The sequence below is a fragment of the Rosa rugosa genome, chromosome 5 (genome assembly GCF_958449725.1).
Source record: "Rosa rugosa chromosome 5, drRosRugo1.1, whole genome shotgun sequence".
Classification (NCBI taxonomy): domain Eukaryota; kingdom Viridiplantae; phylum Streptophyta; class Magnoliopsida; order Rosales; family Rosaceae; genus Rosa; species Rosa rugosa.
The window spans coordinates 13,484,930-13,498,384 of NC_084824.1; the positions used below are offsets into that span (position 1 = coordinate 13,484,930).

A 13,455-nucleotide genomic window follows, 5' to 3' on the forward strand; every position below is an offset into this window, starting at 1 on the left:
ATAGCCCTAGGTCCAAACACTTAGCCCAAAAAGACAAAGTGAAGGCCCAGGGCAATAAACAGCAGCCCTAAAGGATATCCTGCCAAGGCCCAACAGCGAAGCCCAACCCATCTTCTCTCCACAGCCCCAAGCCTTCAAGCTCCAGAACGCCGCCGTGACCCCGCCTCGCCTCGCCGCCACCGCCTCCGATCTCGCGCCCAACCCAAAAGAAAGGGACGATCCGCACCACAGATTGAACTTAACCCTAACCCGGTATGGGTCGCACACTCACTGCCATTTGGAGCGAAACCCAGCCGCTGCCTTCCGGATCGAAACCCAGCTGCCGCCATGATGAAACCCAGCCGCCGCCGCACGAAACATCCAGCCCCAAGCTGTCTCAATCTGAATAGGCCCAACTACCTATCAAAACCATAAGCAAAGATCCCAAAGGGCTACACCATGTGTCGCCCGTCCGGCAGCATCACCACGACATCAAGGCGACGCCGGAGAGCCACCGGACGAGGGCTGGCCAGAGCTGCCTCTGCCGCCGCAAGCTTAGTGTTCTCGAAAGAGAGAGAGACCGTTTTCAATTTGATTATGAACTTTGGAAATGGCAGGAATATGATCATATATTTTCGTAATAAATACAGGAAACTGGGAGGGAAAGTGAATCCTAGGGTGGGTGGGGGGAACCATTTTCCCCCTATTTTCCTTTCCTTTGGGAACCATTTTCCGTTTCTTTGCTGTCCCAAACAAAGAAAATGAACGGCTTTCCTTTCCCAAGGCTCTGATTCCGCGAACCAAACATGGCCTAAATGTAATCAATGATATGATGAAGAAATTTAGGCATCCCACCTAAAAAAATTAGCAATATAGGTGAAAATGCTGATCAAACCCCTATACACTCTAGCAAAGTCACACTCCAACGTGGGACAACAAGCTTCAGATCTGATACTTGTGCGGCGCCACCACAAAGTAAAAAAAAAATTAAATTTAACCATAGAATTGGTTCAGTGATGTTCCCCTGGTCAGCTGCTGACCAGGGATTATTTGCTCAACAACCGTCCGATTTCAATCGGACGGTTGACATGTATCATCTCTAAAAAATTTAAATACATGTCAACCGTCCGATTGAAATCGGACGGTTGTTGAGCAAATAATCCCAGGGGAACGGGACCGGAATTGGTTTAGCCAATTAGTGACACTCGCACTTCATGAAATACTAGAGGGAGTGGGAATGCAACCATTTATTCAAACAATACATTTAAAACATGGTAATTGACTGCTTGTGCAATTTTCTGAGTCTTGATCCTCAAATAATGAAAGTAGCATAAGGAAATCTGTGAAATGCATGTCTTGGAAAGTTGAGATTATTCACTTGCAGTCCCATATTCCAAGACAAACTCAGAACACACAATTTTTATTTTTTCCCAACCACAATACACAATTTTCTTACAAAGATTCACAAAAGAAGCTTCTTATGATTCACTCATGATGCAATCAATTGCTTCCTTACAAATTCCTGTCATAGTTGCCTCAGGCCCATAAACCTGCATTAAGAAAAAAGAAACGTCCGTTTAGCTGCTCATTCAGAAACAATATCATGCTTGCAGTTGAGAGCTTGTAAATTATCATCACTTCACCAAATAAAGATATTAATATTAGAAGTGATATCCTATGCCGAAACCAGAAGCCCATCGCATACCTCAAGAGGAACACCAAGTTCATCTCCTAATGCACGCATCTTTGCCAAACCAGTTTGATAGTTTGGACCACCCCTTCTTACATAAATATGCATTCTCGACGCTTTGAGCTTGGATTCCTTTGATGTCAGAAATAGAGATAAACTGAGATCTAGGCATATACTCATATACTGAATAAAATGAAACCAACAAAATAGATCTTTGATATATAAATGTGCCATTACCTTCTCCCTCAGCGCTCTAATAATTCCATTAAATGTAGCAGCAACATCTGTGAAATTAGCTATACCACCTCCAATCAGAAGAGCTCTTTTACGACCATCTGGATTTGCTGTTGCACACTGCAATACAAGAGAATTAAATTGCCAGTTAGCAAATATGTGACATAATGCATATAATGGTTGCAACTCATCAAGTTGAGAGAGAGAGAGAGCTTCTCACATCAATCACTACTCTTGCATATTGCAACACCTCTTCTTCATTTGGAGCTCCACTATACTCTGCATAGTTTCCAAGTTCTGATGCATAACCCAAATCTCCAACCTAATTAAGATATAAAACCAGAATATTAGGTTAGGACTACGAGATAAGCACAATGGTTCCCAATATTCAAAATTTCAAATAACAGATGTAAGAAAGAGCCATGAGTGATGAGTTCATCCTTTCATTCAGAAATCACACTCTAAAGCATAACAAGCTACTCACAGTATCAGCATAAATAACGCTTGCACCACCTCCAGCTACCATGGTCCAGATGCGTCCTTTTGGATTCAGCACTGTGAATTTTAAGGACGCACTTGTCTGCAATATATATGTGCGACCTAGCATTAGTAGCACATAACGCTTACAGTGAAAATTGAACCAGATCATAATATCTAATGCAGCAAAAATTCTCATCCAAAGACATATCAAACTTGCACCTTTTCATCCAAAGTATGAATAAATGTTTCTGTTGGACTTAAAACTCTGCCAAAAGGCAGTGGAAACTCCACATTACCCCATCTGAAAAAGCATTACACATGTGTAAGAAAAATAGTCAAAACACAAAGCATAGTAACGAAAAATAGTAACTAGAAACAGGTAGAATTAAATGATTTTAAAATCTTCTACAGAAGCATACTTGTTGAAGTTCTTGAAAGCCGCAGTGTCATCTAGCTCCCCCCTCATATCTAATGGAAAAGGTTCACCATTAACCAAGGTAAACGGGTTCATTTCCAGGAAGCTAAAATCCAAATCTGCAGAGAGAACAAAAAGAAAATCAGAAAATCGGGAGTGCCGGCACATTACCCTGAAATAAGCATAGTATTACACTGAATGAAACCAATCAATTTCTATCTCTAGACATCGCATACCCTGAAATACAGCAAATACGGCTTTTATGAAATCTCCAATTTTCTCCTTGACCTGTACCAGCAGTATACGTTAGGCAGATGTCTTAATAACAACCAAAAAGTTTGATTCAGACAATGTATGGGGGAAATAAAATGCTGATATCAGAGAGAAATACACTAACATGATGAAAGAACAAGCAATATACCTAAAAATTTCGGTGCTTTACTCTATTAGACTTCAACATAAAACGATATCTTAATTAAAAGACTGTGCAAAAGGTAAAATTTGAAGCAGTACGGTTTTGGTTTGGCCTTGACACTCAACAGTCCACATTCTAGTATGATCACTAACTCATTTTACAACAGAATTTCAAGCTTAACAATGAGAGACACACCTCCAGTGGAAGAGTAGCAATCAGCGGAGCACAAGCCTCATTCGTGAGAGACTTCTCGGATGGAAGAAAAATAGTCTTGACCTACAAAACATCAAAAACATACAAACAATCACCAATTAACACCTACACAGTAACATCCAAACCAAAAAAAAAAAAAATAGAACAAATTGAGCAAACAGAAATGCAATACCTTGTCCCAATTCTCTTCAATCTCAATACCTCCACACTCCGAAAAGCTTATCGTGCTCCCGAGCCTTTCGGATACAATCGAGAGGTAAAACTCTTGATCATGAGGCATAAACGGCTCCACTATAAACGTCGTTATAGGCGCCTTACACCCTCCCATCTCAACCTTTCTCCCACAACACAACACGCACAAAAAATTCAATTCCGAATTCCAAATTCCAAAGTTCAAATTCACCGCGAAACGAAAAATTGATCGGATCAATAGATGATGATGATGATTTACCTCCTTACCGAGACGCTGCTTGACGAAGTCGGCGACCTGAGCCATGTCCAAATTGAGCGCGACGAGGCCACTCTTCCCGCGCTTCCCGAAAAGCATGTCCGGCTTGACGACGAGTCTGGTCGACGAAAGCCATGTCTCGTTGTTGGCCAATTCGGTGAAGTCGGTCGCCTCCGTCACCTGAGCCGAGTTGATCTGGAGGTCAATTCCGGCTACTCGCTTCAAGTGCTGCTTCAGCAGTCTCTTCGAATCGTACTCTCTGATCTTCTTCCGCGCCATTTCGGGCCCCTCCGATCACGCTTCCTCTGACTCGGGTCGGGTCTGATCTCTGGCTGGTGGTGATGAAAGTCGATTAGGATTGACGATATAGTTGACAGTAGCGTGTGCTGGCATATAGTAGCATCAACCTCGCCTACTCTGGGGTTATTGGATTAGAGTATTAGACGGTGGCCCGCACGCGCATTTACAATTCGGGACCCCCACACGCGCTGGCCCATTGGCCCAGAATCTATCATTGTGCCGCATGTCATGCCACGTGTCTCTCACCAGCCGTGGTAGGTGCATTCCATGGCGGGAACTACAAGGAAGATGCAACACAGAACCTCCATTCAAGCCCAAATTGTAAAAGGGAGGAGGACGTTATTGTCGCCCTACGAATTTCTCATGTTGCACTTTAATTCAATTTTTCACCCTTAAATGTTCGGTTTTAGGGTCCTTATAAAGAAAAAAAAAAATTTAAAAGATAGGAAAAGAAAAATAACAAAAATACCCCAGCAATCCAACTGTGACTGCAGCATCCCTGTCGACAATAACTGCACTTCTCCATGACCGGCGGCTATCTTGAATAGGTCCCCGCTACTAAGAGCAAGTTCACCCGTAGTCAAGAAATGTCAAGGTCAAAAAGTCAAGGCGTCGACCAGTCAAGTAACTGTTCACTGCCACTGGACATGGGTTTCCACCCGTTTTTTTTCTTGACCAGTCAAGACTGTTCATAACTGTTCATCGATTTTTTCTTACATAAATGAAAAACTAGGAATAAGTACAATACAACGTTATTTAGTTGTTGTACGAGAAATTCGGTTTCTAATCGATTTTTATTTTCGAAACAAACGTTATTTAGGAGGTCGTGAAAATTGAATTTTTATACGTTCGGAATTTAGGAAAACTTTCTTCATCAAAGTTGTAGAGCTCGTCAATACGATCTCGTTCATATATGGAACGCAATATTCGGAGTTCGTATGAATTTATTATGAATTTTTGAAATCTGGAAATTTTCTATAAATAGCCCAAAAAAAAATTCCCTTTTGTTTCAAAGGACGAAATTTTTTCTTTTTTTCATTCCCCCCTTGGTTCTCTCTCTCTCTCTCTCGCGCTCCCCCAGACCCGGCTCTTCTGACCCGACCCGGATTTTTCTCCCTCCTCCGGCGTCTTCCGGCCACGGTCCCGGCGCCCCCGAGGTGGCCCAGCCGTTCCGTGGCGTCAGCCCGCCCATCCGTTGCCCCTAGGCCGAGATCGAAGCAACCCCAGGCAGAGCAAATCAGACCCAATCCGATCATCGTCCTTCGTCGCGTCTCTCTCTCTCCACACAACACGCTGACGTCAGCCACGATAGGTACCTACCGAGCTGGCAGCCAGCGAGCCTGGGTCAGGAAATATGTCAAGGTTTTGCCTTTTTTCTTGGCCTCGATCATGAAAAGGCAAACCTTGGCTGGGCAAGTTTGGGCCGGTGGAGGGATGATTTTCTCTTTGCCCGATCTACACCTCATTAATCCTTGCTGGTGCCCGGTCAAAACTACACCGGTGGACTTGCTCTAAAATGATAAAATCTCAATAAGAAGTCAATCTCACTTTTTTCTCTCTAAACTTGAATTGAAATTTCCTCCGAGCATGATGCAATCCTGTTTCTCATCTCCATCACTACAAGAGAGAAGAAAACAAAGAGACGAATGAAAAAGAGAAGAAGAGAAAGAGAAGTGTAAACACGAAAATCTAAAAACAAATAGAATGCAGATACGTGTACAAAAATATAATAATTTATTAATAATTTAAGTGCAAGTTACAATTTTTTAGTAATCCTTTAATTCTATCTTTGATGGTATGTTTAACTCAAAGGCGATTGACGCTTGATCTTGAGTCGCGCGATGGTCACGAGGGTTGACACGTGATGAGTGTTTTGACTTGAGGTTGGTGAGGGACCAACTATATTTTGCAGCTTTAGGGTTCTTCACGAGCTTGAAGACTTCTGATTTTAGGAGTGATTTATTCTCTTTGACTGTAGTCCCCTCTCCTAATTTCAAATGCATTGATGACACAATATTAATTGTATTTCCTTCGTAATATAATTTAGTCAATCAGCCTTAATTAATTGATTTAATCATAACTATTAAGGAATTTGATCAAGTAATTTAATGTCTGAATTTGACCAATTAATTTAACTCAATTGATATCTAATTAGTAGACAACATTTAATACTTGATTTTACTCAAGTCAATTGATTTAATTATGTTGATCCGCCTTAATATCAATTGATTTAATCGAAACGAATTCATTTATTGCTCACGGATCTTTTATATGTCGCCATGTGCAGGTTGCTCTAAGTTAGTTATGGTTTGGTGGGCATATATTGAACCATTGATGCGGTAGTTTGAGGCGGACTCTCTCTCACATTTTCTTTTTCTTTCTTTTTTTCCTCCTATTCAGATTGTTTTTTCTTTAAATTTAATATGAGGATAAAAGTGGAAATTTTGAATAAAAATTCAAATGTAGGGTGGAATGAGAAAGTAATAAAGTGGAAAACTGGAAATAGCCTCACCCTTGCAAAACTAGGGATGACAAAAATCCCCATCGGGTAGGGTACCCATCGGGTATTCGATCCTAATGGAGAGAAATTCAGGGGAATCGGGTAACGGGGATGGGGATCCCCAGTTGTTTGGCTCCAATTTTGTTGCAGCTGGTCAACAGTCTCTTTTCTGCGCGGGCGTGCCAGCACCGTTCGGGTGCGGTCGTCGGGGGTGTCCCTTGACCTGACTTCTTTCAAGCAATTGTGGACGAGGAGAGCACCAACCTCGTCGTGGGATTCTTTGTGCCTCGTGGTGAGGACTTTTGCTAATCTTCTTGCGTCACCAAATCGATACTCGATGTTGTAGATCGAGCAGAGCGAGAACCACCGGGAAGTAGAGAGAACTTGCTAAAGCGTGACTTTAGCTTGGCTGGGTTGCTAGGGCGTTACCCTTGCTTGGCTGGTTCTGTAACCGTTGTGGTCGCGGCACTACCGTCGGCTCCCGAGGAGACTAGGACCGAAGCACGTTGACAGAGGGTTTGGTGGCACTGAAAGTCGGCTTCTGAGAAGACTAGGACTAGGAGTATGATCACCGGTAAGAGAAAGAGAAGGAGAGGAGTTACTCTTAGAGAGGTTTGCTCTAGAGAGAACTTTGATCATCTTAGAGATGTTGTTGTTGAATGTGAATGTGTGAATTAGAATGAGAAGAGAAGGTGTTTATATAGGGAAGAAAAAGAAGAGTGAAATGATGAGTGGAAGAAAAATAATGAAAGTAGATCTAAGTTCACTTGTAAAATATGGAAAAGATAGAGAAAAGATGAAATGAAAGCAAAGCATGAAGGTGCAGCAACATGGAAGTGGTGATGATCTATTAAAGAGATTGTAGAAGAAAAATATATCCAAGGAAAAAGAGAAAAGCATCTAGCTTTCTTCATGTGGGTAGGAAACATGAACATGTGAATATTGAGCTGGTTTTAGGTCAGTTTCTGCCCCTTTATTCCTTCAATTATTTCTCCAACAAGCCTTCAGAATGAGCCTTCGACTTCTTCATAAAAAATGTTCCACTATGAGTGTAGATCATCGTGACAAATTTTCAGAGCTTTATTCCATGCGGTTGGGCTGGAAATGCTGCTGGACCTCTTACAGGTCCAGTTTTCCAGTTTTGCTTCTGTAGAAATTTGGGCTGATTGTTTGAAGGCCTTCCACTCAAAAAAAGCTCTGGCACTCTTCATAAGAAATGATCCTTGGGCTGTCTAGAATGGATCTGCAGAGTTTCAGCTCATCTCAAGTTCATTTGGTCAGTCTGCCGCCCCTCCTTCCTTGTTTAGCTCGGTTTCTCCTAGCCGAAGTAGAAAAATGTGCTAAAGTTGACTTTTCATGTTTCCATGCTTCCATGCTTTCATAGTAGGCTTTATTTAGCCTCTAAATATATATTTCGAACTTGTCGACAATATATAGCTTGAGCCACTGACATTGGCTCAATTTCTCCAAGACACGCCTTGTCAGGCCAAAATGTTCATTTTGGGTCCAAACGCCAGTATTCGAATTATGAAATCAGGTACGGGGCGAGGATGGTATTTTGATTCTCATCCCTATACCGACCCAATAAGAATTATATGAAATATATATATATATATATATATATATATATATATTATTTATTATATATATATATATATATATATATTTTTGATATTATTTATAAATAAATATTTATGTAAACTTCATCTTTTTGTCAATATTTAAATTCTGTTAATAAATATGTTCAAAAAAAAGGAAGATTCTTTTGATAAAAGATCTTTATCAACATGTCAATTTTTCTTGATTGAAATAAGAAATTTATTTTATTTTGATGTTTGATTTTAACTTCGTATTTTACAATCCATAATTATTTGTATAAATTTTTATATAATAAATTAGTAATATTATTAACGAGGATTGGGGCGGGTACAGGGACCTAATCCTCAATGGAGATGGGGACGGGGAATCCCCAGTATCTTATTACGGGGATTGGGGCGGGCAAGGGGATGGGGATGGTGACTTCCCCTTACCCTACCCTCCCCATAATGTAAAACATACGTGGGCTTGAAAGTTTGGGCCTTACCTCCTCCGACCCGAGTTGAAGGCTCAAAACTCAATCTTCGTCGTCTAAACTCAAAAGCTAGATTTGCAGCCTCGGACGCTCAGACTAGTCACTTTCTGAAGCCCCTGGTAATTTCAGATCACACTTTCAATTTTCACAGCTCGAATTGCTTTTCTAATTCGTATATCTTTCTATTTTCATCTCTCTGAATCTGAATTTTGTTGGTTTAGGGTTTTCTATGATCTATAAAATCGAAGAAATTTTGCATCTTTGGTTATTTTTGTGGGTGATGTAGAGCGATTAGGGTGTCAATTGGGTTTTAATTTTATCTCCTTGGATGCTCACTTTGATTTTGATCTGAATTCTTGGGCATTGAACAGAATATGTAGGGTTATGTCTGTAAAGTTTGTTAATTTATCGGTATTGCAGTTTGTTTGGGATTGTTTGTTGTACTCATAGATTTTGTTTAAGATGACAAGCAATGTAATGGGTTGGTTTTGGATTGTTGAATTATGTTTTGTAGGATTTTTTTTTTCGTATTTGAGAGATGGACAAAGACCTCCCCAGTATCAAGAAATGGGTTGTGCTGTATCCAGTTTACATCAATTCTAAGAAAACTGTGGCTGAAGGGAGGAGAATAGCTCTTGAGAAAGCATGTGAGAATCCGACTTGTGCTGAGATTGGGGATTGCTGCAGCCATTTCAAAGTTCCATTTGCTATTGAGGTTTGTTAGTATTACTATTCAACTATTTTTGTGTCATGCTTTGTGCAGATTGAGCCTACTAGTGGGTGTGAGTTGTACTGATCTATTGGTTTTGTGTTTGGGTGTCGTAGATAGATAAGGCTTATCCACGTGATTTCTTTCAAAGAGGGCGAGTGAGGGTATTGCTCAAAAAGGAAGATGGAACTCCATTTAATCCAGCCATTGCTACTAGTAAGTCTTACTTCATAGAACTGTCTGTTATTGTCCGACTGTCTCATTAATCCTGGAAAGCATGTTGCCACAGTTTTGGACTCGAACTTTCTTATTTTTTAGTTTAAACGTCACGTGCTTTTTGTTTCATCTATTCACATTTGGTTTTCATTGTGACTGTATTTTAGGGAAACAGCTGATGCTTCGAGTTGCTGAGTTGGTTCCTAGACATCCTGGTAGGACCAAGAAGCAGGAGCCAGCATCAACGTCTACTGCTGGGCCTTCCAAATCTGGGAAGCATGGGAAGAAAAAGAGATAGGATCCATTGAATAAGATCCTAGTTTTCATGTGTTCACTTTTGTCAGCTTAGACATTCAGATGGTACAGCTAGTTTATGTTGGAAATACATGGACTACATGTCTTATTTGTTCAAGGATGATTTATTTGGTTTGTCTAGAACATTTCCCTTGAACTGGGAAGTTACTGATACTGTTTTATCCACTTTTTGTGTTCACCAAGACAAGATTAGAGGAGTGACTGACTACCACTTGACTTTTTTGAATGATATTGTTGACCTTGTGAAAGGATCTTAGTCTGGCCATGCAAGAATTGTTTCTTGTGTGGTAGCGATGATTAGTATCAGATTGTTCAAGGTTTTGCCAATGTGCTTCAATCTGAAGGAGGTTGGAAGTGCAGTACCCTGGTTTTGAAAGCAGAGTTTAGATCATCCTGCTTCAAGGGCTAATTGGATTGACGAAAAGAACTCTTGAGAGTATCCCCAAAGCTCATTTACAAGAAGTGTTTAGGTGTTTCAGCTATAATCTCTTGGATAAAACTGTAGGTGGCGCAAATGAAAGGTGATTTAGTAGTAACAGGATAGCAAGCATATCTTTGACAAAAATAGAATTCTGCATTATACATTTCCCAAAAGGATTAACTAAATGATGATGTTGAAGTTGAAACCGTGGTCCATATTCTGATATCATCCTCCGCAAATTGATTGGACGAAATCTATTAGTCACAGAATTACACAAGATCTATGTTATGAATACACTGATCTTTTCTACCAATTAGAGTCTCCTCGGTTCATTAGGAATGCTAGCTAGTAACCATCTTCATTCTGGTTTCTTCAGGTTCAAACAGTGATCTGCTGCTTGGCCAAACAACTCTCTGACCTCTTCCAGTTCTCTCTCTGTCACCATCAAGTCCAAAATCACTGAAACAGTTAGCTCGAGAATACCATTTAGCTGAAATACTAAATACAATGATCACACCAAATGAACAAACAAACAATAAGCTAGTAGCACCTTTCCAATTTGACATTTCAAAACTAGCACATTTATGAATCAAAAATGGCAAACAGTGCTTGGAAATGGCATTACACAAAAAAAAAGCCTTACGTAAAGCCTGAGTTCCAAATTTTCGCGTAAAACCTCCCAAAAGATTGTAAATTAGGACTCATCCCACATCAAAAGGGAGCTAATTTTGCAATGTAAAATCAAAATGTGCTTCTATTTGCATATTTAGGCTCGAACACTGACCTGCAGCTTCAAGTTGCTTCTCAAGTTGTTGGCCTACAAGGCTGTTTTCGGCCTGAAGCTCCGCAATCCTCTTCATCTGAGCTTCCTCGCCTCCCTCCGACAGCGGAAGTGCCGAAACCAATGCATCAAACTGCACCAAATCAACCATGGGAAATCAATTTAAACTAATTTTGAAAAAAAAAAAAAAAAAAAAATTTTGCATGTCACCCAAATCCAATTAATTAAAGGTTGAGGACCTGCTTGGCTGCTTTGACTAGATCCGCGCTCATGAGCTTGGGCTGCATCGCGAAATCGGTGGCATCGTCAGTCGGATTCGGGTTCGGGTTTGGGTTGGGTGGTGGTGCTGACTCGGATTCGGGGTAATTGGGGGAGATTCGGACGGGTGGGGCGTCCCTCTGTAGGGTTCCGATGGTGGTGAAAGCAATGGTCGCGATTTTGTTCACCTGTTCTTGTAATTGGCTGATTGCGTCCATCTTGGCTTGCTTTGCTTTGCTGAAGCTCGAACTCGAAGTCGAACAAGGGCAGCAGCAACTTGAAGAAGAGCCGGGCAGCGGCGTCGTTTTGGGAGCAGGCTCGAGGGTGCTTAATTACACACTGCTCCCTGCAGGTCGGGTTATTTTCAACTTGGCCAAAGCTGGTATGTGCGGTTCAGCTGTTTGGCCCCCGTTGCTTTTTTCTTATCAAATTTCCTGAATTGATCACAAAAAAATCATCTTTGTAAAAGTTGTAGACTTGTAGGTCGTTTAACTTCAACTTCATTCGATCATGTCTGCACTGCCAACAAAATTTCTACTTCACGAACCATATGAGGCATTTGTTTGGACCCAAAATGAACATTTTGGCCTAACAAGGCATGTGTTGGAGAAATTGAGCCAATCTTACTGGCTCAGGCTATATATTGTCGACAAGTTCGAAATATATATTTAGAGGCTAAAGCAAGCCTACTGTGGAAGCATGGAAGCATGAAAAGTCAACTTTAGCACATTTTCCTACTTCGGCTAGGAGAAACCGAGCTAAACAAGGAAGGAGGGGCGGCCGCCTGACCAAATGAACTTGAAATGAGCTGAAACTCTGCAGATCCATTCTAGACAGCCCAAGGATCATTTCTTATGAAGAGTTCCAGAGATTTTTCAGAGTGGAAGGCCTTCAAACAATCAGTCCAATTTTCTACAGAAGCAAAACTGGAAAACTGGACCTGTAAGAGGTCCAGCAGCATTTCCAGCCTAACCGCATGGAATAAAGCTCTGAAAATTTGTCAGGATGATCTACACTCATAGTGGAACATTTTTTATGAAGAAGTCGAAGGCTCATTCTGAAGTCTTGTTGGAGAAATAATTGAAGGAATAAAGGGGCAGAAACTGACCTAAAACCAGCTCAATATTCACATGTTCATGTTTCCTACCCACATGAAGAAAGCTAGATGCTTTTCTTTTTTTCCTTGGATATATTTTCCTACTACAATCTATTTAATAGATCATCATCACTTCCATGTTTTTGCACCTTCATGCTTTGCTTTCATTTCATCATTTCTCTATCTTTTCCATATTTTACAAATCACTTTCATGCTCCACTTTCATTATTTTTCTTCCACTCATCATTTCACTCTTCTTTTTCTTCCCTATATAAACACCTTCTCCTCTCATTCTAAAACACACCCATTCACATACAACAACAACATCTCTAAGATGATCTAAGTTCTCTCTAGAGCAAACCTCTCTAAGAGCAACTCCTCTCCTTCTCTTTCTCTTAGCGGTGATCACACTCCTAGTCCTAGTCTTCTCAGAAGCAGACTTTCAGTGCCACCAAACCCTCTGTCAACGTACTTCGGTCCTAGTCTCCTCGGGAGCCGACGGTAGTGCCGCGACCACAACGGTTACAGAACCAGCCAAGCAAGGGTAACGCCCTAGCAACCCAGCCAAGCTAAAGTCACGCTTTAGTAAGTTCTCCTCACTTCCCAGTGGTTCTCGCTCTGCTCGATCTACAACATTGTACCTACATGTACGTTGCAAAGCATAATTAGCTATAATCAGACACACTCATCGTACCGCCAGAGGTACCAACTATCGTCAAAGGAGTAACCCACAGATAGGCAGCCAGGCGGACCACGGCCTGAGCACAAGCGTTCCCCAGGATCACCGCTGACGCGCCGCCACGCACTCTGCCAAGACGGCATCAGAAGCTACTGAAACTGGGAACTGAAGCACTTCAGTCCCACATCGAAAACAAGGAGAAGATCAGACCTCTCCTCACCTATAAAATGTCCTC

The 13,455-nt window shown here is 41.3% G+C and overlaps 3 protein-coding genes across 3 annotated transcripts; 1 reads left to right on the plus strand and 2 right to left on the minus strand.

Moving 5' to 3' along the window:
• Positions 1–1,208: 1,208 nt before the first annotated feature.
• On the minus strand, positions 1,209–4,276 carry LOC133710723 (ATP-citrate synthase alpha chain protein 3). Its single transcript, XM_062136859.1, has 11 exons — positions 3,878–4,276; positions 3,599–3,760; positions 3,409–3,489; positions 3,035–3,086; positions 2,803–2,917; positions 2,603–2,684; positions 2,388–2,483; positions 2,124–2,225; positions 1,907–2,023; positions 1,685–1,801; positions 1,209–1,529 (listed from the first exon to the last, which is right to left on the minus strand). Exons 1-11 carry the CDS (start codon positions 4,151–4,153, stop codon positions 1,458–1,460), a joined length of 1,272 nt encoding a protein of 423 aa, XP_061992843.1. The 5' UTR covers positions 4,154–4,276; the 3' UTR covers positions 1,209–1,457.
• Positions 4,277–8,713: 4,437 nt separating this feature from the next.
• Positions 8,714–10,150, plus strand: LOC133709477 (signal recognition particle 19 kDa protein). The gene is made up of 4 exons (XM_062135239.1): positions 8,714–8,864; positions 9,260–9,460; positions 9,571–9,670; positions 9,838–10,150. The coding sequence occupies exons 2-4, from the start codon at positions 9,284–9,286 to the stop codon at positions 9,966–9,968; spliced, it is 408 nt and encodes a 135-aa protein (XP_061991223.1). The 5' UTR covers positions 8,714–8,864; positions 9,260–9,283; the 3' UTR covers positions 9,969–10,150.
• A 370-nt stretch (positions 10,151–10,520) lies between these two features.
• On the minus strand, positions 10,521–11,823 carry LOC133709476 (mediator of RNA polymerase II transcription subunit 21-like). The gene is made up of 3 exons (XM_062135237.1): positions 11,427–11,823; positions 11,191–11,320; positions 10,521–10,841 (listed from the first exon to the last, which is right to left on the minus strand). Exons 1-3 carry the CDS (start codon positions 11,661–11,663, stop codon positions 10,765–10,767), a joined length of 444 nt encoding a protein of 147 aa, XP_061991221.1. The 5' UTR covers positions 11,664–11,823; the 3' UTR covers positions 10,521–10,764.
• Between the last annotated feature and the right edge of the window lie 1,632 nt (positions 11,824–13,455).

Bases quoted from the DNA above. Each gene is read 5' to 3' on its own strand.
- LOC133710723 (XM_062136859.1), bottom strand. From the start codon at position 4,153: ATGGCGCGGAAGAAGATCAGAGAGTACGATTCGAAGAGACTGCTGAAG. The intron at 3,490-3,598 runs GTATTGCATTTC...GATGTTTTGTAG, and splicing joins TTGAAGAGAATTGGGACAAG to GTCAAGACTATTTTTCTTCC. The intron at 3,087-3,408 runs GTGTGTCTCTCA...CTGCTGGTACAG, and splicing joins TTGCTACTCTTCCACTGGAG to GTCAAGGAGAAAATTGGAGA.
- LOC133709477 (XM_062135239.1), top strand. From the start codon at position 9,284: ATGGACAAAGACCTCCCCAGTATCAAGAAATGGGTTGTGCTGTATCCA. The intron at 9,461-9,570 runs GTTTGTTAGTAT...TGGGTGTCGTAG, and splicing joins AAGTTCCATTTGCTATTGAG to ATAGATAAGGCTTATCCACG. The intron at 9,671-9,837 runs GTAAGTCTTACT...ACTGTATTTTAG, and splicing joins TAATCCAGCCATTGCTACTA to GGAAACAGCTGATGCTTCGA.
- LOC133709476 (XM_062135237.1), bottom strand. From the start codon at position 11,663: ATGGACGCAATCAGCCAATTACAAGAACAGGTGAACAAAATCGCGACC. The intron at 11,321-11,426 runs GTCCTCAACCTT...GATTTGGTGCAG, and splicing joins TAGTCAAAGCAGCCAAGCAG to TTTGATGCATTGGTTTCGGC. The intron at 10,842-11,190 runs GTCAGTGTTCGA...TGATGGTGACAG, and splicing joins GAAGCAACTTGAAGCTGCAG to AGAGAGAACTGGAAGAGGTC.